Source organism: Branchiostoma belcheri, unplaced genomic scaffold, assembly GCF_001625305.1.
Source record: "Branchiostoma belcheri isolate BF01 breed outbred unplaced genomic scaffold, Haploidv18h27 scaffold16, whole genome shotgun sequence".
NCBI classification, from domain to species: Eukaryota; Metazoa; Chordata; class Leptocardii; order Amphioxiformes; family Branchiostomatidae; genus Branchiostoma; species Branchiostoma belcheri.
Window position 1 is genome coordinate 3,396,473 of NW_017803046.1, and position 21,188 is coordinate 3,417,660.

General features: G+C 40.5%; 3 protein-coding genes across 4 annotated transcripts in view; 1 reads left to right on the forward strand and 2 right to left on the reverse strand.

Moving 5' to 3' along the window:
• LOC109466078 (kynurenine formamidase-like) overlaps positions 1–1,622 on the reverse strand; it is a 4,850-nt gene extending 3,228 nt beyond the window's left edge. The window contains exons 1-2 of one of the 2 annotated variants that reach the window (XM_019763687.1): positions 1,462–1,622; positions 168–210 (exon numbers count right to left, since the gene is read on the reverse strand). In XM_019763687.1, coding sequence (XP_019619246.1) covers positions 168–188 — 21 coding nt within the window. In that variant the 5' untranslated portion in view covers positions 189–210; positions 1,462–1,622. Of the gene's footprint in view, positions 1–167; positions 211–1,451 lie in introns of both variants that reach the window. The other variant, XM_019763685.1, reaches the window with a different exon arrangement.
• A 232-nt stretch (positions 1,623–1,854) lies between these two features.
• Positions 1,855–8,733, forward strand: LOC109465923 (coiled-coil alpha-helical rod protein 1-like). Its single transcript, XM_019763408.1, has 19 exons — positions 1,855–1,917; positions 2,260–2,389; positions 2,546–2,579; positions 2,809–2,902; positions 3,122–3,279; positions 3,668–3,843; positions 4,037–4,172; positions 4,431–4,538; positions 4,769–4,909; positions 5,291–5,508; positions 5,673–5,785; positions 5,925–6,024; positions 6,149–6,273; positions 6,503–6,573; positions 6,841–6,958; positions 7,419–7,520; positions 7,823–7,974; positions 8,272–8,416; positions 8,639–8,733. Exons 1-19 carry the CDS (start codon positions 1,860–1,862, stop codon positions 8,731–8,733), a joined length of 2,274 nt encoding a protein of 757 aa, XP_019618967.1. The 5' UTR covers positions 1,855–1,859.
• LOC109466130 (ATP-binding cassette sub-family F member 1-like) lies at positions 8,642–21,188 on the reverse strand. The gene is made up of 24 exons (XM_019763769.1): positions 20,802–21,188; positions 20,265–20,425; positions 19,700–19,859; positions 19,344–19,520; positions 18,952–19,112; positions 18,487–18,622; positions 18,063–18,124; positions 17,721–17,846; positions 17,266–17,366; positions 16,767–16,929; positions 16,440–16,499; positions 16,271–16,336; positions 15,573–15,739; positions 15,183–15,271; positions 14,891–14,926; positions 14,690–14,751; positions 12,932–12,982; positions 12,569–12,746; positions 12,334–12,408; positions 12,029–12,132; positions 11,600–11,768; positions 10,847–10,911; positions 10,641–10,713; positions 8,642–10,184 (listed from the first exon to the last, which is right to left on the reverse strand). The coding sequence occupies exons 1-24, from the start codon at positions 21,022–21,024 to the stop codon at positions 10,018–10,020; spliced, it is 2,832 nt and encodes a 943-aa protein (XP_019619328.1). The 5' UTR covers positions 21,025–21,188; the 3' UTR covers positions 8,642–10,017.

Below are 21,188 nucleotides of genomic sequence, written 5' to 3' on the forward strand. Positions count from 1 at the left end.
GGGGGTGAGAGGGGATTAGGGAGGAAGAGCGGTGGGGGGGGGAGACAAGTTTAGGGGGGAAAACAGTGGGTAGCAACGAAAGCAATTATAATGGCTGACCAATCGTCAACTTCTTAACAATCCGTGATTTCAAACTCAAGACAAAAATATGTAAATTTCAGTTTTACCTCCTCTTCAATGGCTGCCATTTTTGATGATCATCCACTAGATCTGTCATAATGAGAAAATTCAAGGCAGTTAAAAAAACTTAGGGGGAGGAGGAGTTATTTCAGAAGCCCCATTCTGTGTCAGGTCATTAGATCTGTTTACGTCGATGAAGGTTAGACATCCAGGTAATACGATACGGCAAAAAACAGTTACTCAAGCAACTGGATATGATTTTGAAAACGTCAGACGTTTCAGCTAGTATCCACTAGCTTTCGTCAGTGACTGAGAGACCAGAGGGGAAATGCAGGTTTATAAGCACAACCTATTGATTGATATGCAAATAAGGTGAAGACAAATTTTTGGAAGTCGAAAAAGGAACAAAAGTCAGACAAGTCAAGACAAGATAATGCAAATTAGTCAGAAAGCTCCTGTTATACAGAACAGGAGCTTAAGTGTTGTCTGTCCTCAGGGCTGAGAGTGCCAAAAATCAAGTGCCGGAAAGATCGACCCGTAGCCCCGGGGCCCCTTCCCTGTTGAGGGTGGGGTTGTACATTCTTTGCTTGGAGATTATCGGATCCAGCAAAAATACACATTTATATGAGGATCAAAGTTAAGTGAAAATATCCTTTGTAACGTGAAAGTAACGTTTAGCCTTAAATCAAATTGGCAGTACACTGTCGGTACCAATTCCACTGTTTGTAACCACTTTCGGATCTAGAATACTAGTATGCCTTTGGTCTGAACCCTGACATGCCCTGAAGGCCCAGAAAGTGAAAGTTGGAGTAATGGGTCTGATATCTGTCTGTATCTGTATCTGTATAGCCGGTATAACCGCCTTTCGGCGTAACACACCAGCTTCGCAGGCACGCGGCGCGGCGGCAGCTGGCTATATTACACCGATCGACTTGTTACACCTAACCCTTGAACTTCTAGCTCTAGACATTGTTTAAAGCTATCTATTGACAGTGCCCCTACTGTACTTGGTGACAGTGAGTTCCACTCTGCGATAGTTCTAGGAAAGAATGAATTCTTGAACACCTCAATCCTTGGTTGATAACTCTGATACTTGAATGCGTGGCTATTTCTTGTTCTCTTCTGAGCTGGTATTAGGTACTTAGTAGTTGGGACATCCACCAGATATAAACATTACCATAACGTTAATCATATGACATGAATAATAAAGGCACTGCATTTCTAGCTTCTTAGAGTAAATCACCGATTGTCTCGACCAAGGCAAGGAGGCTTAATATTAAAATAAACCTGCCCAAGGACAATATATAATGTCCTTGACCTGACAGACTCACCTGGTCTCACCTGGTCAAGTATGCAGTACCGTTACATGCTACAGCTGTTGTTGTTGTTGTCCTTGTTTAACGTCTAATATATCGCTAGACGTGGTCACTTGGTGCTCATGCTGGACATGTATGCATGACAACATCCACGTACAGCAAGAGCATCCTAGCGAGGTCATCTACCTGGGCTATCACATTATATGAAGGGAGGTTATACACTTAATAAAAAATGAGGATTAAACAATGAGAGAATAATTAGTTTAAGCTATTAGTAAACAAATAGATATAAGTAATTATTGAAGAAAAAGGTAGGTTTTGACACTAATTATGCTCTAATCTTGCATCTATTATGCTCTGATTTTTTACACAATCTAATGGTAATCCCCATTCTAAATGGTAAAGTCTTTCCCCATTTTTAAGATGGCGGCTGATTTGAATCCTCCGGAGGCGTTCTCTCTTCCAAAACAACCTAAGAAAGGTAACATTACCAGTATGTCAGGGCGCCTATCTTAATTGAAACAATGTAGCAACTGATGAACGACTTCAGAGTTATGTTTAAGTGACTATATAGCTTCCTGTAAAGGATGTTGAGATGCTAACGTGAAGGGTTTGGGGAGGGGGGCGGTAAACTAAGAGTTCACGCGAATCATGCCGTTTTACTTCACATGTAACATACTAGTAACCATGTAACGTCAACTTTTGTTTCCGTTTCTAACTACTCGTATATAAGCTTCTCAAACTACTTAACATACTTCCAACGTCTCGCAATAGTGATTACTAGTACAAACTAGTACCTAAAAAATAAATTTGTTTGCCCCAGGTGGCATGGATGCTCCCCAGCTTGTTCCTCCATCTCACTTTGAGACGCCTCCAGCGGAGGACCCCTGGACACAAGTCAGGAAGTTAACCAGGGACGTACTGGACCTCCGGACAGAGAACCAACAACTCAGGTTGGACTTCCTGAGGATAATGCCCTTCGGTCTAGACTCTCTAAAAGACATGTACAGCCAAACTGTTTATTACTCCGAAGTTTTCTTATTTTTACAATTTTTTCAGATCTTCTGACATGCAGTTGTGTAATGTTGAGTTGATTTTTTTCTATACAGACAAGCAAGAACTGCTGTAATACCAACTGGAGAGGTATGTATAAACATTATCAATCCAGTTATGAGATATAGAGTAGTAGGCTAACTTCTCTTGGCAATGATTGAAGCTAGTAACTTACATAATGTGTACAACTGTATTTTCATGATTTTGCGCTGAAATCAGAATACACTTTAATTTATGTCTATTATCTGTCTGTACTTACTATTCAGCCATGCATCAAAGGATTCCAATTCATACTTGCCATATTGCTGTTTGTCCCCAGGAAATCAGAGCCAGGGTTGACTTACACAAATCTGGGAATGGGGAAACAACCAGGCACCTGCAAGGGATCATAGACAAACAGATTAATGACATTGGTAGGTAATTTTTCTATGTTTGAAGCTTATTATGATTCTGTTATTTTGATTCTGTCCAATAATTTGTTTGTTGGTCTTCTTGCTACTGTAGCATCCTTCTAGGAGTGACAAACAGTATGTTAATATTCTTTTTTGAAAGTTGTATCTATGATTGTATGTACAAATAAATGTAAAAATCTTGAATGAAACTAAGTGAAAAGTTTTGGTTCGCATATGTAGTTCACCTAAAGGCAGAGCTGACAGCGTTGAAGGCAGAACACAGTAGAGAAGTGCAGGTGCTGCAGCAGCAGGTGTCAGCTAAGGACAGACAGCTGGAGGATGCAGCTGTACAGGCCAGGAGGAGACTGGAGGAAGCACAGAGGAAACACCAAGATGAGGTACTGTGCATGCTTGTCTTATATGTCACTAAGTGATCTACTGCTATCCGAAATCGATAGTGGTACATGTACTAGCTATTAAAAAAGTGTAACCTTTATTTATTGTGTGGATTTTCCCTATTGCTTCATAACTGGCAGATACAGTTGCAGCATTCTGTGTTTTCTGTACATGTGTATGAAAACAGAATAAGGTCAATGTTATACATATATGTACCACATCCCTGTATAAAAGTCTGGAAAGATGAATCAAACTCTGGCTATGGCTTCTCTATTAGGGGAGTGTTGCAATCACTGATTCATGTGTTACACAGGAGAAGATAATGATGTGATCTAGTATTTTCAGAACATCCAACACAGAAACAGATATTGATCTTAACTATTTTCATAGTTGCACAAGATCAAGGTAGCCCATGAAGAAGAAGTCAGAGGAGCCACATCATCACTATCCAGTCTACAGAAACGGCTGGAAGAGAACAGGAATGACTATGAGCAGAGGCTGGCTGAGCTGGAAGACCAGATATACAGGTCTACCCTGGAGAAGGAAGAACTTCAGGAGAAAGTCAGGTACAATTAATACAAGAATTCAGTGTTCATTTTCACCATACTGCAGATATTATTAGTTGTGTCTAAAATTGATGATTTTTGGTTATATGTTGTTTGTCTTGGACTCCTTGTAACAGGTTGCTAGCATATTTAGGGAGAAAATTTCAGATATAAGACTAATACTTGAGAATAACATAGTATTTTATTCTAACAGGACCACAGCAGAGGAGCTACAGTCCTCCAAAAGCCTGGTGTCCCAGCTCAGGGCTCATCTCACACAGATGGAGACAGACAGACAGGCAGCAGAACAGTGGAAACAGGAGAGGGGGGAGAGACTCAAGAAGATACAGGTACGTACTGGGATGAGTAGGACATGGACAACAACAAAAAAATAAAATACAAGTACCATAAAAGTGGAATGCTACATCATGAAAATTCTATATTTTTACAGCTGCATTGAATGCAGTGATGGTTAACCAATAATGTCATAAAAGATATCATAAAACCATGCATGACAAAAAGTAATGGTGATAATTAAAAAAGAGCTATTTATGTATAAATTGTAACCTATAAAAACTGAATGTTCATTATCTCTATATGCAATGCAGGATCTGGAAGTACAGGTTGAGAACTTACGATCTACTGAACAGTTGCTGAATGTGAGACTAGCTTCCTTCACAGACATCCTCAGCATACAAGAGGCAGACATTACAAAGGTATTTTTCTTTCACCATAGATTAGAAGGTATAGAAGGTTCAAGGACATGTATTATATTTCATTTGAGTAATTCATAAACTTTAATGCATTTCTGTGAGTGTTAATATCATAGGAATTCAATGATTATTTATACATATATATCTAGACATGTATACATTCTTCTCTTCTACTTATAAAAGACTTGTGCATAAACCATATACATGTACTGTGTGATTTTTCCCCCATCCAGAGTAAGTCAGATGGTAGTGACATGAAGAAGAGAATGAACAGCCTGCTGACCCGCTGGAGGGAGAAGGTGTTTGCCCTGATGGTACAGCTCATGTTACAGGAGATAGTGCACAAGAAGGACATCGCCAACTACAAACAGAAGGTAGTCTAGTTTTATGTCGATTTCGGTAAAAAGCTTTAATAGTCAAATTTTGTGCTGTAAAATGAAGAAAACATTGCCATTGGGCATTGTAAAGTGTCGGCCTCCATAAATTTTGTGGCCACAGTTTTGCCCAGATGTGCCCTGCAAACAACATATCTTGCTTCTAAACGCAGGTACTAGTGCAGTGCTCGCTACAAAATTTTGTGGTAAAGATGCCCCATTTTCCATTGGGAAATGTTCACTGAGAAGATCCCTTTCGTATTTTGTATATGCCCTGAACCTACAGTTGTAAACCTCTGGACTTGAATCCGAACCTGGACCTGAACGTGGGTTTAGGTACACAGCACTACATGTACATGTACTCAATATCTTGTTTGTCAGGTTGCAGATCTGGAGGACCAGTTGAACAGCAGCACCAGTCACAGCGAGGTGCTGTCCCACATGCTGGCCGACAGGACAGCCGAGCTACAGATGGAGAGGTCACGAGTACAGACCCTTCAGGCCGAGGTCACCTCCACCCAGGACACGGCGGTCAGCCTCCAGGACAAACTGGACGCACAAGTGGCTGCTAACGGTCAGCTGGCTGACCTCACTAAAAGGTGATTTCTCACATTGTGTATGTCATATATATTGCAAAAAAAATTTTCATGAATAATGCTAGAAAAATATCACTGGTTTGACTGTCAGTGATTTGATGACAGCAACAGAGTTACAGTATTTCTATCAGGATGTTACTACTAACCTGCTGTTCTATCCCTGGCAGGACATTTGAGGCATTTGCAGCCCTGGAGGAGAAGTTACAGGCTGGAGGCTCCAGATTGACCAGTTTTTCTCAGAGACTGAACTTTGCCGTAGGAAGACTAGACATGCTTCAAGGTATGATTATAATTCAATGTTTTGAAAAACAGATTTGACCTCTCTTGATTCTTGAGATTTTCAGCTTACCAGTATTACACCATTACAATTTTACAAAATTTCAGCCAACCGATGGTTGTGGTTTTTTCTTTTCTGCCAGGCTTGTTTGCACGTAGAGATGCCATGTGGAGAATGAAATTAGAGGAATCAACCAATCAGAGCAAAGAAGAGGAGGATCAGCCAGAACAAGAGCATAATGGGTAAGGTTACCTATAAAAAATTCATATGAGCAGTTCAACTGACTTGTTAACTTACTAATAGAAACAATCTTTGAAGATTGAATGGTTGAGAACACAGTGCATAAGTGTTACTGTGTTGTGGCAGGATGCATCCCTCCCAGCTGCAAGAGGAGCTGGACAGAGTGAGGAAGGAGAGGGACCAACTGGCCAATCAGATGAGAGAAGACTCACAGTTACTGGACCAGAGGATGGCAGCAAACAGACAAAAACGTAAGACTGTAACACTGGCTGGCCAGGTACTATACATTTGTATAAACTATAGCAATAATTATATTCACATTTTAGTATATTGAGTTGATTAACAACATGTCTTTTCAAAGGCTCCATTTCTATGATGAAGTACATTGTACTTATTGAAGCCCATTTTGAGAGCAGGTGAAACCTCACTGAGAGTAAAACTGTGTAAGTTGTACTTGTAACCTGCCATGTGTTTCTCTAGTTGAAGGCCAGCTGAAGGAGCAGCAGGAGACAATAGTGCAGCTACACAAACTGATGGAAGAGAAATCACAGGTGATAGTCATTTCCCCTCTTTCCTTATTAAGGATAACTAACACCTTGGCAATGTCATTTTTACTAGCATTCATTCTGGTGTCTCCTGTTAAAGTGCTTCCATTCTGTTACCCTATAAGAAAATGAAAGACATACAACCCATTATCTGCTTAAAAAATCTTCATTCTAAATATGGGATTCTATAAAAAGCTGTACACATGAGGTAAGAAGACTTGAGATAATTTTTTTGTTAGTGTGTAAACAATGTCATCAATTCTTTTGCTACAGAAATGCCAGTCCCTGGGTACTCAGCTGTCACAACTGGAGGATGACATCCAGGAGGCCAACCAGACTATAGATGGTCTGAAAACGGAGCTGGCTAAACAACAGATAGAGGCTGAAAAAGGTGGGATGTGCTCAATTATCTATGCATAAAAGTGGTTTACAAGTAGGTAAAGCTCATGATTGAGCAGCATTCATGATTAAAAATGTAGTCCCATAGCCTTTTTCAGGGCATAGTGGCAGTTGGTTATGGGTATTGGAAGGCAGAGCCCATCCCTCTCCTTCTACTGCCTTCTGCCTCCCCAACTGAAGTCTGGTACCCATTTAACCTTGGGAGGAGTGAGGATTTTGTCACGTAAAGTGCATTTCCGAAAGATGCAACATCTTGCGAGGGATGCTAGAGATTGAACCTGTCACCTCTCGGTCTTGTGTCTTCTAGCCTAACCACTTGGCCATTCATGTCTCCAATTCATGGTTACCTTGGGTAAACTATTGATTTCTAAGTTTGGACAGTAAAGTTTGGACAATAAACCGTTTGTACATTACAGACAGAATTTCCATGAGTCTGTTGTCTCCCCTCTCAGCTGTAGAAGACAGAGGTAAGGAGGTCCAGGCAGGCCTGGTGGACCAGCTGGCTGAGATGGAGAGGAAGGTGAATGATGCCAGGAGAGAGCACACTAAAGCAGGTAACTACTCTACTACAGTGGTTCAATATTAGATTATTAGCCAGTATAATTGCCCTTTGACGTAACCACCAGCTTCGCAGGCACACGGTGCGGTGGCAGTTGGCAGCTGGCTACATTACAACTTGTTACACCTAACCCTTGAAAATCTAGCTCTAAACTTGTACTTGGTGACAGCGAGTTCCAGTCTGCGATAGTTCTAGGAAATGAGTTTTTGAACACCTCAATCCTTGGTTGATAACTCTGGTACTTTTAACGTGCTATACCGGGTAGGTACATTTTGTCTATTATGTTTGTTGTACCAGTTGTGCAGCTTCGCCAGGCTGAGCGCCAGGCCGGTAGGGAGAAGGAGCGGGGACAGCAGCAGCTGCACCTGCAGGAACAGCACTACCAGAGACAGCTGCACAAGCTGCAGGAACAGCTGCGCGAGGTGGACAGGGACAGGAACATGCTCATGGTCAGCCAGCAGTTAGTTTCAGTTGCATTTTTCAGTTGATCTTGTCGACTTTCATCAGATGAATGATCCGACACACTTTCGTTTCACTCCTGACGTCATCACGCTTGCAAATTCAATTACTATAGTAATTCACAGATCTACTGAAAATGTACATTGTGTAATTGTAAACAAGGACAGTATGTAATCTTCTTTGTTTATTATGGAAAAATGAGTGTATCTTTTTCCCGGCACTTGTAGTGATGTAGACTGCATTTATACCAATGTTTTTAAGAGTGTTTGTCTGTAATCCACTTGTAGGCGACTCTGAGACAAGAGGGCCTGATTGGTCAATACAAGCAGCACAGAGCAGCAGCAGCTAAGGCTGTGGCAGACACACAACCACAGGGAACTGAACACACCACTGGGCCTGGGACTGTCAGCAAGCAGCAACCTACAGGTACATGTTTAAGACTGCAAGTGGTGCTGTGTACCCGTTCACTGGAACAAGTTCTGTACTAAAAATGTTCATGTTCAAGTAAAAAAAATACTGAATGTCTGGAACTAGTAAATCTTACAAGTCCAGACCTGAACATGGGTTTAGGTACACAGCAATACCGTCAAGTTTTGATGTTTTCAACCCATTCATTTCAGAGAGTGTTTTAAAAATGTTATCTTGATTTTGCAGCTTCAGAACCTTTGAGCTCTGTAGTTGAGGACCTGCGTTCACTGACTGCAACAGTTCTGGGAGAGGGGGGAGACACGGATAGCAGCGAGGACTGAACATCAGCTACAGGGAAACTCTTTACAAATTTGCTAATAGTCATTTCATTAACAAAAGTCATAGCAGTGAGCGCTTAGCTTTTGTTACCAAATAGCTTATATGTATCTGATGCTATCTGACAAAAGAAAATAAAATGTATTTAGATAATAAATCCAGTACTGCAGAAATTATATGACGCTATATGTGACATAAAATAAAGTTTCTAACCACTGACCATTGGATTTGTGTTTCGTGCGTGTTTACTTCAATGGAAAGTGCAGCATTTGTCAATTAAACTTTATTTTTGAACATTTTTGTCATTCTTTTGTTTTACACAGCTTTGTAACAACAACACCTTATGCCTACATGTATTTTTTTATCGCTGTTGCACTTGATCTAAAAGGAATATCTTCAGCTAAGTTTCACAACCTTGTGGCTGTATAAATACATGTACACATGTTTTTGAAATGTGCCATAAATACGCCAGAAAACAGTATCATCTAACAAATCACTTTGGCTTCTGGCATATCACCATATTTGCGGATTTGGCTTCTTTTCACTTTTCATTTGACCCTGTCTATTGGAGACTACAACTGCTTGCTATGTCATATTACTGGTAGTTAAGTTATTGCTTACTAAGTGTATGTGTATCCATTACTACATGTAGGTGTTTCCATATTTGGTTTATCTGACTTACTTGAAGAAATAATACAAACAAATGTACATCTGAACCATACAAGGCAGGCTTCCAAACCCACAGTCCTGCATGGCTACTGAGTTTAACTCAAGCTTCTGCCAAAGGTATGGGAAGGCATATATACCAGTAGGAAGGCATATATACCAGTATGCAGTATTCCATGTTAAAACATGCTAGAAGACTTCGAATGAGCTGCTATTACTGAAAGTGGCATCTGTTGCTTCTTTCAGGTACTTATACATGTATATCTATGAAGCCATAAGGGGGAGGAGTGTTTCTGTGCTGTGATGCAAATGTCAGTTCAACTTACTCTCCACCAGACCACGGGTTCAAAACTAAAACATAGCCAAATAGGGGGAATAATTCCAGGGGAGTTTGGTCACTAGAGTTCATTGGATCTTCCCACAAACTGACTCTCTTGGCCAATTATCTCCCTTTTTTGCAAAATTCTATTATCCTTACCCCCGTAGGAAGGCCTGGTGGAGGCAACATTTAACTGTGAGTGTTTAAGAGCCATCCTGTCTACCCCTGTTAAGCAGATTCAAGAGCCCATATGAAGGCCTGGTGGAGGCTAAGTTTAACTGTGAGTGATTAAGAGCCATCCTATCTACATCTGTTCTGCATGTGCAATCTCCTCTCCGAGAGTTTCCAGGATCTCCGTTCTGTAGTCATCAAAGTCTCCCTCGATCTGGTTGATGGTCTTGTCCTCCACCACCCACAGGGTGCACTCTGTTTCTCTGATCAGTCGCTCGTCGTGACTCACTATAATAACACCTAACACATGGAAAAGATGCATAAACTTGTAATACATTACCGGCACGATGGGCGACTTTTATCCTACCGTAGCATTTTACATGCATTTGAATAATTCTTCAAAAATTTTGGTCATTGTCAGACAGCATGATTATCTCTTAAATCCCAATAATTATGTTTACCGAAGGAATACATGTTGTTTTTGCTCAGTTTCTTCTTCTCCAAACAGTGACCTCTGACCTGGTCAATGACAGGAATAGACCATCTCTCACCATAGTAACTGGTGTTGGGTTACATAATGTTGGAATTCTATAGTAGGAGGGATTTACACTCCTGTCACCATATATGTGAATGTGTTTGAGGAGACCATGTTCGAAGGTAAACATTATGCATTAGCTTTGCAAATGTTACTTTTCTAGTTTTCCTTGAATTTTTAAAGTTGTTGATATTTTGTTAGACTGTGCAGCTGTACATTACCTCCTTCATATTCATTGATGGCATCAGCCAGCGCATCAATGGACTCGATGTCCAGGTTGTTGGTAGGTTCATCCTGAGAGAAACAAGAGCAAATTGTAAATTCGTAGTTCAGAGTTATTCCTGACATAATTATCATTATAATTATGCAGAGAAATTTTGGCGGAATTGTGAGAAGTTATGAAGCAGTGCTGAAATGTCCGTCTCACCAGGATGATGACATCTGGAGCCCGGCAGGAAAGTTCTGCAAACACCACTCTGGACTTCTGCCCACCTGAAGGGACATAGAAACAGTGTAAGAACAATACTAGTAATTAAACAATACCAGCAAGTATTCAGCCTTGTTGGCCCCCAAGAATCAGTGATGTCAACTGTACGGCGCAGAAAGCTGCAGTGGTTTGGCCATCTGACCCGCCACAACAACCTGGCAAAGACCATCCTACAAGGAACGCTGGAAGGGAAGCGACGGCGAGGTAGACAGAAGAAAGTCTGGCTAGATAATATCAAGGACTGGACATCCCTCACCGTCCCACAACTCCTGACAGCAGCCCAAGACAGGAAGACCTGGCTATATTCCTGCTGCAAAGTCTGCCTTGTCCCCCCAACGACCAGTGTCGGTCATGGGACTAGGTAGGTAGGTAGTAGTAACAACAAATTCATATCCGGATATTAAAAATATCCTGTATAAATATTTCAATTGTTCCTACCAATTCAAAGCATCACAACCCCTTCAGTAAAAAGCCCTTGAAAATATATTGTTTTTATTGCCATCTATTGCAAAATACAAATCATCAGTAGTCCATTGTGAAAGTATAGAAAGAGATACAATGTAGCAGTAAATGCTGAAGTAGTGCTAACATTAAGGGGGGAGGTACAGGAACTTTGGCCATGGAAGCATTTGACAAGCTTTTTAGACTATTTCACACAACCTGGTACATGATGATATTTCCTCCAACACTTACCTGAGAGATCTCGTATAGGGATGGTGTGGGCATAGCTGACCAGTCCAAACCTGCCCAGAGTTTTCCTGGCGTCCTGATACTGCAGGTTGAAGTGTTTCTGTAGGTAGTCTGTAGGGCTGATGTCTACCTCCAGCTGGTCTGCTGAATGCTGGTTGTAGAACCCTACTTTCTGTGGTGCCACAAAAGATAAAGGGTTAAGTATTTCTCGTTCAACATCTACAAGCTTCAACACAGCATTAAACTGCCGCAAAAGAATGGCTACAAATTTAGCCATCTGATTGGATGTGGTTTGACCAATCACATGCCACCATTTCCTAATTACCATAAACACTCCAAGCAACATTCATTTTTCTGCTCCTAAACTGGTAAAAGTTGACAATCATGACTGTTGTCTATGAAATTGTTCCGAATGAAACATGTTATACGTACCAGTCTGTGATTTTTCCTCTGCTCTCCCTGCAGTGGTGGTATTTGTCCTGCCAGCAGTTTGAGGAAGGTACTTTTTCCCACTCCATTTGGGCCAACTATAGACACTACAATTAAAGGCAAACATGTGTAAGAAAACATACATGTAGCACATAATACCATACAAATACTACACATCTATCACTCTACTGTTACCAGTAGTTTCATTCAGTTCTTACAATGTATTTTAGCCTTGCAGATTAACCTGTATGCAAAACAATGAAGAAATCTGTCAAATGAATGCATTCATAAAGCCATTGAGGTCTTACCTCTAGAGGTCATGTCAATACCAAAGTCCACATCCTTGAACAACAAGGGCTGATTCTCATAACCAAATGTGACGGCTGGAGGACGGGGCAATAGCAAAACAGTCATGAGTTATCTGTTATCTATGATTTATATCAAAATACACAATCATACATGTACAATGTATATGTAAGTAGAAAACCAAGTCTTTAACTAGCAACCAATGAAGCAGTGAATGAAGGAAGACATGAGTCTTACAGTGGAGTCCCAGGATGGGTGGACTGAGCTCCGGCGGACTGGGGAAGGTGAACTTGACTTTGTACTCCTTAGGTCTCCTCAGCAGCTCAGTCTGACTGGACGCCGAGTCCTCCAACTCATCTGTCCTCCGCTTGCCTTTAGCCTGCTTACGGGTCAGGATCTCCTTCTGCTTCTTTTCCTACAAATCAAAGATATTTGCAAAGCAACCAACCTTTAAATATACGTACACTGTACTTCTTAAACATTGCATTCCAGCACCATGCTTACAGTATGTTGTACACTAAATGGTATTCAAAATTAACAATAAACAGCAACGTATCAAATACTACTGTAACAATTATGTAATAAGGAAAGCTCACTTACGGCTTGTACTTTGCTTTTGCCTGAAGCTTTCAACTCCCGGATTTTCTTTTCCTGCAACACAAAAGGTTGGTATACATACAATTTCATTAGTTACTCGAAAAGATATATTTATCATTATTATTACAACATCATTATAATGTGAAACACGTCAAGTGCTAGCCAGAAAAAAAGGTAAAGCAGACCTTATGACAAGACTGTATGATACAAGCAGACAAGCACACAAGTTGCAGATAAGGGAAAAATGAAATGAAACAAGAAAAACAGGAATAACAAGAGATCTGAGATCACATACCTCCATGAAATATGGGCTTGACGTGTAAATGTAAATTTCCTCTTTAATTATGCAAATGACCTCCACATTAACATAATTAATGTATCGTGATGTTAACTTTGGATGAATTTACAATTTACACCAAGTAGGAAATTCCCATCATTTACCCATTGAATTTTCGCATTAATTATGCAAATGAGGTCATAATTTGCATTATTGGTATCTGTTGATGTTCCATCTGCCAAAGATTACATACGTTACATGTATTAAAGTACTACAATGTAAAACACTGTAATTAGATAATTTCCTCATTTATTATGCAAATAAAGTCCTCATTTGCATAATTTTCATTAAGTTATGTACATCTCTCTCAGCTACCTACCTACCAAAAACGATGAAAATACATTGTTCCTGTCTGGACCTATTGGCTTTTAAAGATTTTCCCCCGAAAGTCCCCTGCAGTTTCAGAACAAGCTGCTAGGGGGACCAAACCCACACCAATTATTCCTGGCAGGACAATCTATCTGTCACCCAAAAATCAAGATCATAACATGTTCAGGACAAAAGATACAAAAACCGGAAGTTCTGCTGCAGTACCAAGGTCATCCACCAGGAGGCCCATATTTGACCTTGACCTTTGGCTTCCTAAGACCTACCAGCATACCAAATATCATCACAATCCATAAAGGCGTTATGGAGTTATGCTGACTACAAATATGCGGAAACTCAAACACACACACACATAGACGCGCCAAAAACAATACCTCCATTTTCATGGAGGTAACTAGATCTCAGTGCCAAAATTACGTCAACACTGGGTGTCCATCCACCCTAACACTCAAATTTTCCACATCATAGTGCACAGAGGTCGCCTTATTCCCTGAGGAAGAACCTCTCATTAATCAAACCAGGTCGCAAGCCCGGGGCAGCCTCGACACAATCAGACATCTGTTACCCTGTCTGGCAGACTCCTCATTAAACCGGAAGTGCTGCTGCAGTACCAAGGCCATCCACCAGGAGGCCCATATTTGACCTTGACCTTCGCCCCCCTAACACCTACCAGTATACCAAATATCACCACAATCCATAAATGCGTTATGGAGTTATGAAGGTACAAAAAAGCGGAAACACAAACACACACACACAACGACAACAACACACACACACACACACACACACACACACACACACACACACACGCACACAGACGCGCCAAAAACAATACCTTCCATTTCATGGAGGTAATTATTACACACTGTACTATATGACAGGTGCTACAGAAGGGAGGGGTTAGGCAATTGCAAGCAAGCCAGCATGCATCCCACACTGCTGTGCAAGCAAGACCTTCTGCCCTCAGGTGTGAAGAGACAGTGACATCACCCAGGTGTCAGCCATAGTAGTCCGACTCAACAGTTTCATCACCGGAAAGGTCTATCATATTACAGACACATCAGTAAGAATACAGGAACAAGACCTGCAAACTTTACCTGTTTTTCATACTCTTTCAGCAGTTCCTTTGCCTTCTGCTTGTACATTTTCTTGAATTGAGCTGAAAGAAAAACAATCATGATTGAATAATATAATATACCACAAATATCTAAGTTTTGTTTCAAACAATATAAAATCCTTAACATTCTATCCAAAATAAATACAAGGAAAAATGTACAGCAATTGCGACTTAAACTTACTGTAGTTCCCTCTATAGTAGAACAGCTTGCACATATCTGTATGAAAAAAATCAACAGCAATCATGATAATGTCAGACATATAACAAATGTTAAGAAGAACTACAAACATTACTTCTACTCCTAACTATTTAAAAGAAACACACTTTCTTTCATGACATTGTCCAGGCTCCATTGTCATAAATGTTTCACATACATGTAGTAGAATCTGTGTCAATGTGTCAATGAATAAGCACTACCTAGCAATGTAGGTGTGAACTGCAGTTATTAGTGTCCCTCTCACTGCATTACATACCCAGATGAATGATGTCTGTGCACACATTGTCCAGGAAACTCTGGTCGTGGGAAACCACCAGTAGTGTCTTCTTCCATCGCTGTAGATAGCTGGTTGTTAGAATAAAAGAAACAAGATAGTATCATCTCTAATCCTGTGAAATTTTAATTACAAATCTAACTCTGTATTCTGCAGTTCAAAAGCTAGCTGCTAGGGGGTTACACAATGGCTGATAGTCACAAATGGATGACAATTCTTTGAAAGATTTTTTTTTTCAAACTTCAGTTACTACTTCCCAAGGATTACCCACAAAAAAACAGCAACATAAAATTGACTTACACTGCTTCAAGTAATCCTGTTCACAACACACAAACAGCTATGCCAATAAAAATGAAGTAATAGAGTCCTTACTTGTCCAGCCAGATGACAGCGTTGAGGTCGAGATGGTTGGTAGGTTCGTCCAGTAACAGGAGTGTTGGCTCCAGGAACAGGGCCCTGGCCAGAGACACACGCATTCTCCAGCCTCCCGAGAAGTTCTTGGTGGCCCTGCCCTGCATCTCTTTAGTAAAGCCAAGACCCTAAACAAAAAAGAGGTTACAATGCTGATCGTATGATAGTGTGGATATACATGTCAGTGGTCGAAATACTTTTTTTCAGTGCTCTGCAATATTGCAGAAGAGTCAAAATTTTGTTCTGCAATTTGGAAATACTTTCTGCAAATACACAAGACTCTATACTACAATGTTGCAAGTTCATAAGCATGAACTGTTGATTGATATGCAAATTATTGAAGACAAATTTTTGGAAGTCCAAAAGGAAACAAAAGAGAAACAGGTCAAGACAAGGTTGATGTAAATTAGTGAAGAAGCTCCTGTTGTTTCAGAACAGGAGCTTAAGTGTTGTCTGTCCTTGGGGCCAAGAGCACCAAATCCCAAGTGCCAATTTTTCCTGCTGCAAAATTGCAGATTGTATAAATTTTTCTTCTGCAATCTTGAAAATCTATCTGCAGATTGCAGACTGCAGACAGGTATTTCGAACACTGCATGTACACTGTAAAGCTGCCCTGTTTTAGATTATTTTTTACCACAGTATTGCACATTAGTACTCACAGAGAGGATCCTTCTTGCTCTAGCTTCAGCTGAGTCTGCTCCTATAGCTTTCAGGTCATCATATAACTGAAAATGAGAGTAGACTAGAGATTAGCACAAGTCTAACACAGATAGTAGAGTTGTAATTTTGGTTCATCAAAAGAGTAAGAGAGAATTTGAACATCCGTACCTTTTTCAATTGCTCACTGACTTCCTTTCCTGCTTCATTCTGGGCTAATAGTGTCTTTTCCTGTTGGTAAAATAAGAAAAAGTGCAAATGTTTAAGGATGTAACTGTTGTTATAATCTTGGCAACACATGACACCAGTGATTCCTTGAATACAGCAAGCAGCTACTTCATTACTTCTGTACACAATAAAATACTCCTTCTTGTCTCTTGACATGTTTCGTTATCACATGCATTCAAAAATGTCACTTAAGTAATTAACATGCATTTAAGTTTTATGCCATTTTTTAACACCATTGCTGATCTCCACGCCTTAAAATACAGCATGTACCAGTTCCAGTAATTCCAGTCTCTTGGTGTCAGACTTGAGCACGGCATCTACGGCGGAGGTTTCATCAGCGACCACCTCCTGTTCACAGTACAGCACGTCGATGTTTGGCGGGATGGCCAGCGCTCGCGTGGAGATATGTCTCAGTACTGTTGTCTTTCCATGGCTGGGGAGGGACATAGCAGCGTGGTTAAAACATGAAAATTCTAAACACACAAATATTGTAAAAACTTAGATATTCTAATTGCATAAATACCTGGTACTGCAAAACTTTGACATTCTATACACACCAAATGCGCTTCGTCCTAACTGTGTGTGCTGCTTTCGAAAATTCGAATACATGATTTGGATGTTGGCATTGATGTTACTGTGTTTTTTGGTTTAGGGACATCAAATTTTGGCTCATTTTTCATTGAAAGGCGTGTTTTCTTGGGTGGGTATGACATTAAATAAAATACAACACTGTGTAGTCCGCATCACCCTCAATACATGGTATACCCACCCGTTAGGTCCGACCAGTCCGTATCTCCTGCCTGCTGTGATGTGCAGCTGAGCGTTCTCAAAAAGGACCTTCCCCTTGGCTGAGATGGAGAAGTTATCAATCTAAAAAAAGTAGCGAAACAGTTGTGTGTGAGTTACATGTGAGCGGGAGGGAAAGCCATGTATCAAACTAAAGTCTTCAAGGAACGAGAGAAAGTCACCAGGAAAGCCATGTATCAAACTTAAGTCTTCAAGGAACGAGAGAAAGTCACCAGACATTGTTTCATGGTCTAGCACACATAGTTACATAGAGAAAGAACCAATTATGCATATTTGATAGAGCAAGACATTCAAATGAATATATCTAGTAATAGACCACAATAACAAGTTACATAAACTTTCAAACACCACCATAGCAAAATGTTGCAAGCAAATACAGCACAAGTGGAGAGAAGTTTAGAGTACTTGTTTGTTTACCTTGATATCTTGTACGTTTTCCAGTATAGCTCCCTTGGCAGTGGTTTGTTGTTGTGACAGAGTGAACTGGCCCAGGTCAGCTGACTCACGCTCTAACATCTCCTCATATTTCTTGTCAAATTGTTGCTGTGGAAACAAAACCACCAAAAATTGATATTTCAACATGATAATTGATATGAGTATTTTTTAATGATGTATAGTGACAACAGAGACATAGCTTTTTCAAAAGAAAACTCTACATACAAGTTAATGAAACTAGTGTAAAAACTTAATGTTGTTGATATGTTGTTAGCTGAAGGGCAGTTATATTGGCTATACAGATACAGATATGCTTCAACTCACTTTTTTCATCAACTTTTTCCGATCTTTTCTGCTCATCTTCGAGAGGTCTTCTTGTTTCTCTTCTAGAAAAGGAATCGAAAGTTATCATCACAAATTTGGCATGTTGCAGATTCAACCTAAGTAGAAAAGTAAATCATATATATATCACCCTTCTATCACTGTCTCCATGATAGACTAAGGCCACAGCCAGCCACATTTAGTAAATGTCATGCCTTGTACGCTTAAGGCTACCACACTAGCATCACTTATATAACTTCCAAACTAGTTTCACTTGACAACTACATACATGGCTACAATCAAATCACAGGGAAACAAAATTTTTCCAAAATCTAGTGGAAATCAATGTGTGTGTGGATCACATCCTTAAAATCTACTTGCTGTGGCCTAACATCAAAAACAAACAAACAAACATTGACAAACATACCTTCCACTTCCTGCTGTAGACCCTCCTCCCCCATCATATCATACACCTCCTCCTCCTCCTCCTCTTCTGGGGGAGGGCTTTCTGTCTTTCCTTTCTTCTTAGTGTCTTTCTTTTCTTCTGTTTTCTCTTCAGCAGGCTTCAGGGATTTTCACAGAAAGAGTTATCTTACTGATTACTCAAACAATGGCTCTGAACAAGTCAAGTACAACTCATGGAATTTATTAATGACATTACAATCTACATGCATGTCAACAAATAACACGTCAGAGAGTTTACATGCATGTAAGCACATACGTGTATCATGCATGTTTAGAAAGAAACACAGCTATCATGAAAGTGTTAAGGTACATGCATAATCAAAGGCACATATCTCACTAACAGGCATGTCATTTTCCAGTAGAAATGAAATTAGATTTTACTCATGAAGAAATCTGACAGTACACTAGAATGATAATTACAACGTACCGTGTCTAGGAAATCTGTTCCTCCCTCCTCGTCTAACCAAGAGAACTTGTCTTTTTTCTTCTTCTTCTTGTCTTTCTTGTCTTTTTTCCCTGCTTTTTTCTCCACCTCAGGTTCAGCAGGGGCAGGGTTGTTTTGTGTTTCCTGTGTGGTGTCACCACCTCCTGGGAAAAAAATTACAGAATTTTGTCTTTAGTTTCCGAGTTTTCAGCGAGCTCAAGATGGGATGCAAAGCAGTGTGGGTAAGGGGGTAAAGTCTGCCATCTCTGATTGCCTTCTTTTACTTGTACAACAGAGAATGTAGTACGGCTCATAAAAAGAACACAGTTCCAAGAAAGTAGATGCAAGTTCTACCAAAACCTTAATAGAATATTAATAGAGAGTTAAAGTTAGACCTGTAGACTCATCCTCCTTCTTTTCCTCCTTCTTTTCCTCCTTTTCCTCCTTCTTTTCCTCCTTCTTTTCCTCTTTCTTCTTGGGCTCTTCTTTAACAATTTCTTCCTCTTTTTCTTCTTCTTCTTCTTCTTCCTCTTCTGGAGAATCCTCGACCATAAGAGCAGAGAAAGCAGACCCTGCAAAAAATTCATAGAGCTGATTTCAACTTTCAAAACTGCATTACTGGCTTACTTAACCAAACAAAACATACAATTCCAAAAACTAGGCCAGACTGACATCTTTCCTTAATTAACAAAATAACTTTTTTAGTTTTAGCCAATGAGATTGCACTTTAGACCATCCATTTTGACCCTACCTGATGTGGCTGTTGGTTGGTCGTCATCCTCCTCTTCCTCTTCTTCTTCATCACTCACTCCCAGGGATGAGAACTTGTTCAGGGGCATGTCATCATCATCGCTGTCACTGTCCTTCCCTCGTCCCTTCTTCTTTCCACGATTCTTTTTCTTTTTTGTGGGCTGAAACAAAGGAAAACAAACATTCCATTACGAAAAAATAAAAAAAATTGAACATCAACAAAACTACCAGTAAGTCAACATGCCATTATATAATACTGACAATGTATAACACAATGTCATGTACTGTAACACGTCGGCAGAACGTACCGTGCTTGCGTGAAACCCTGATTTTTCATGGATTTCGTTGGATGTTTGGTCAACATTGCATCAGAAGTTTGCCTGTTGCAGAATACATCTTTTCCAACATAAACATTTGGAAACTACAGACGGAATGTTAACCTTATATGCGCTTATACGGGACGTTCTGTCAAAATGCTATGCACAATGTATTATAGGTTTCATGCAGGTGCAGTGCATTCTGCCAGCATGCCATGTACTGTAATGTTATATCAGTAATTTCACCACCTGTGCAGACTGGTCCTCCCCCTGCTCCATCCCCTGGTCTATCCTCAGCTGGTTTATCTCCTCCTCCAGTCCAGGACTGGGGCTGCGGTTACGGCCCTTCTTCCCGCGCCCCTTCTTCCCGCCCTTACCGGACGACTCCGACTCCTGAGTGGCTGTCGAGTCTACAACGTTTTGCAAATGACAATGTTGTTAGACTACACACATTCTAAATAAAAAAAATCTAAATCACAAAACAGATGTCCAATTCTGCAAGTGGACCCCCCAAAATGGTTGTTGATACCAGTCAGGACAAAGCCAAAATTTCCAGATGCTTGCCCCAACCACCCTTTAATATACATTGTATGTGGAAAAGCCTGTTTATATTACAACACAACATACAACATACATGTAGTACTATTATCTTGATACACAGTATGTTTAACAATAATGGTTCAATGATATAATATGCATATAATTTATGTATTTCTAGAACAGTCTTTACATGATAAATTCCTACAGATTTACGAATACATGTAGTCGGTAAATGTGGATAATTACCTGACGGACTGGGGCGTCTATCTCGTCCTTTCTTGCCTTTGTTCCCTTTACCCTTTCCGGACTCTACGTCGGCCCGATCCGGAACGGAATCGTCTTCGTTCATTTTGGACTTGCCTTTCTGCTTCGCCCTCCCACCTTTCCGTTTCTCCGGAATATCATCGTCTTTTTGGTCGTTGTTCAGCCCGTCCTCGGCTATGTCAAGGTTCTGCTTTTTTCTAGGCATGGTCCTCTACCCGTGGGATTCGAACCAGTTCAAAATGTGGCGTATTTTGGAGAGAATCGCACCAGATTGTGGCAGCGTCTGGGAAACAACGTGATCTCCACGGCTCCGCGCGTAGCCCGGCAAAACCGGGGAGATTGCACAATTTCCGGAAGTGACGTCACTGG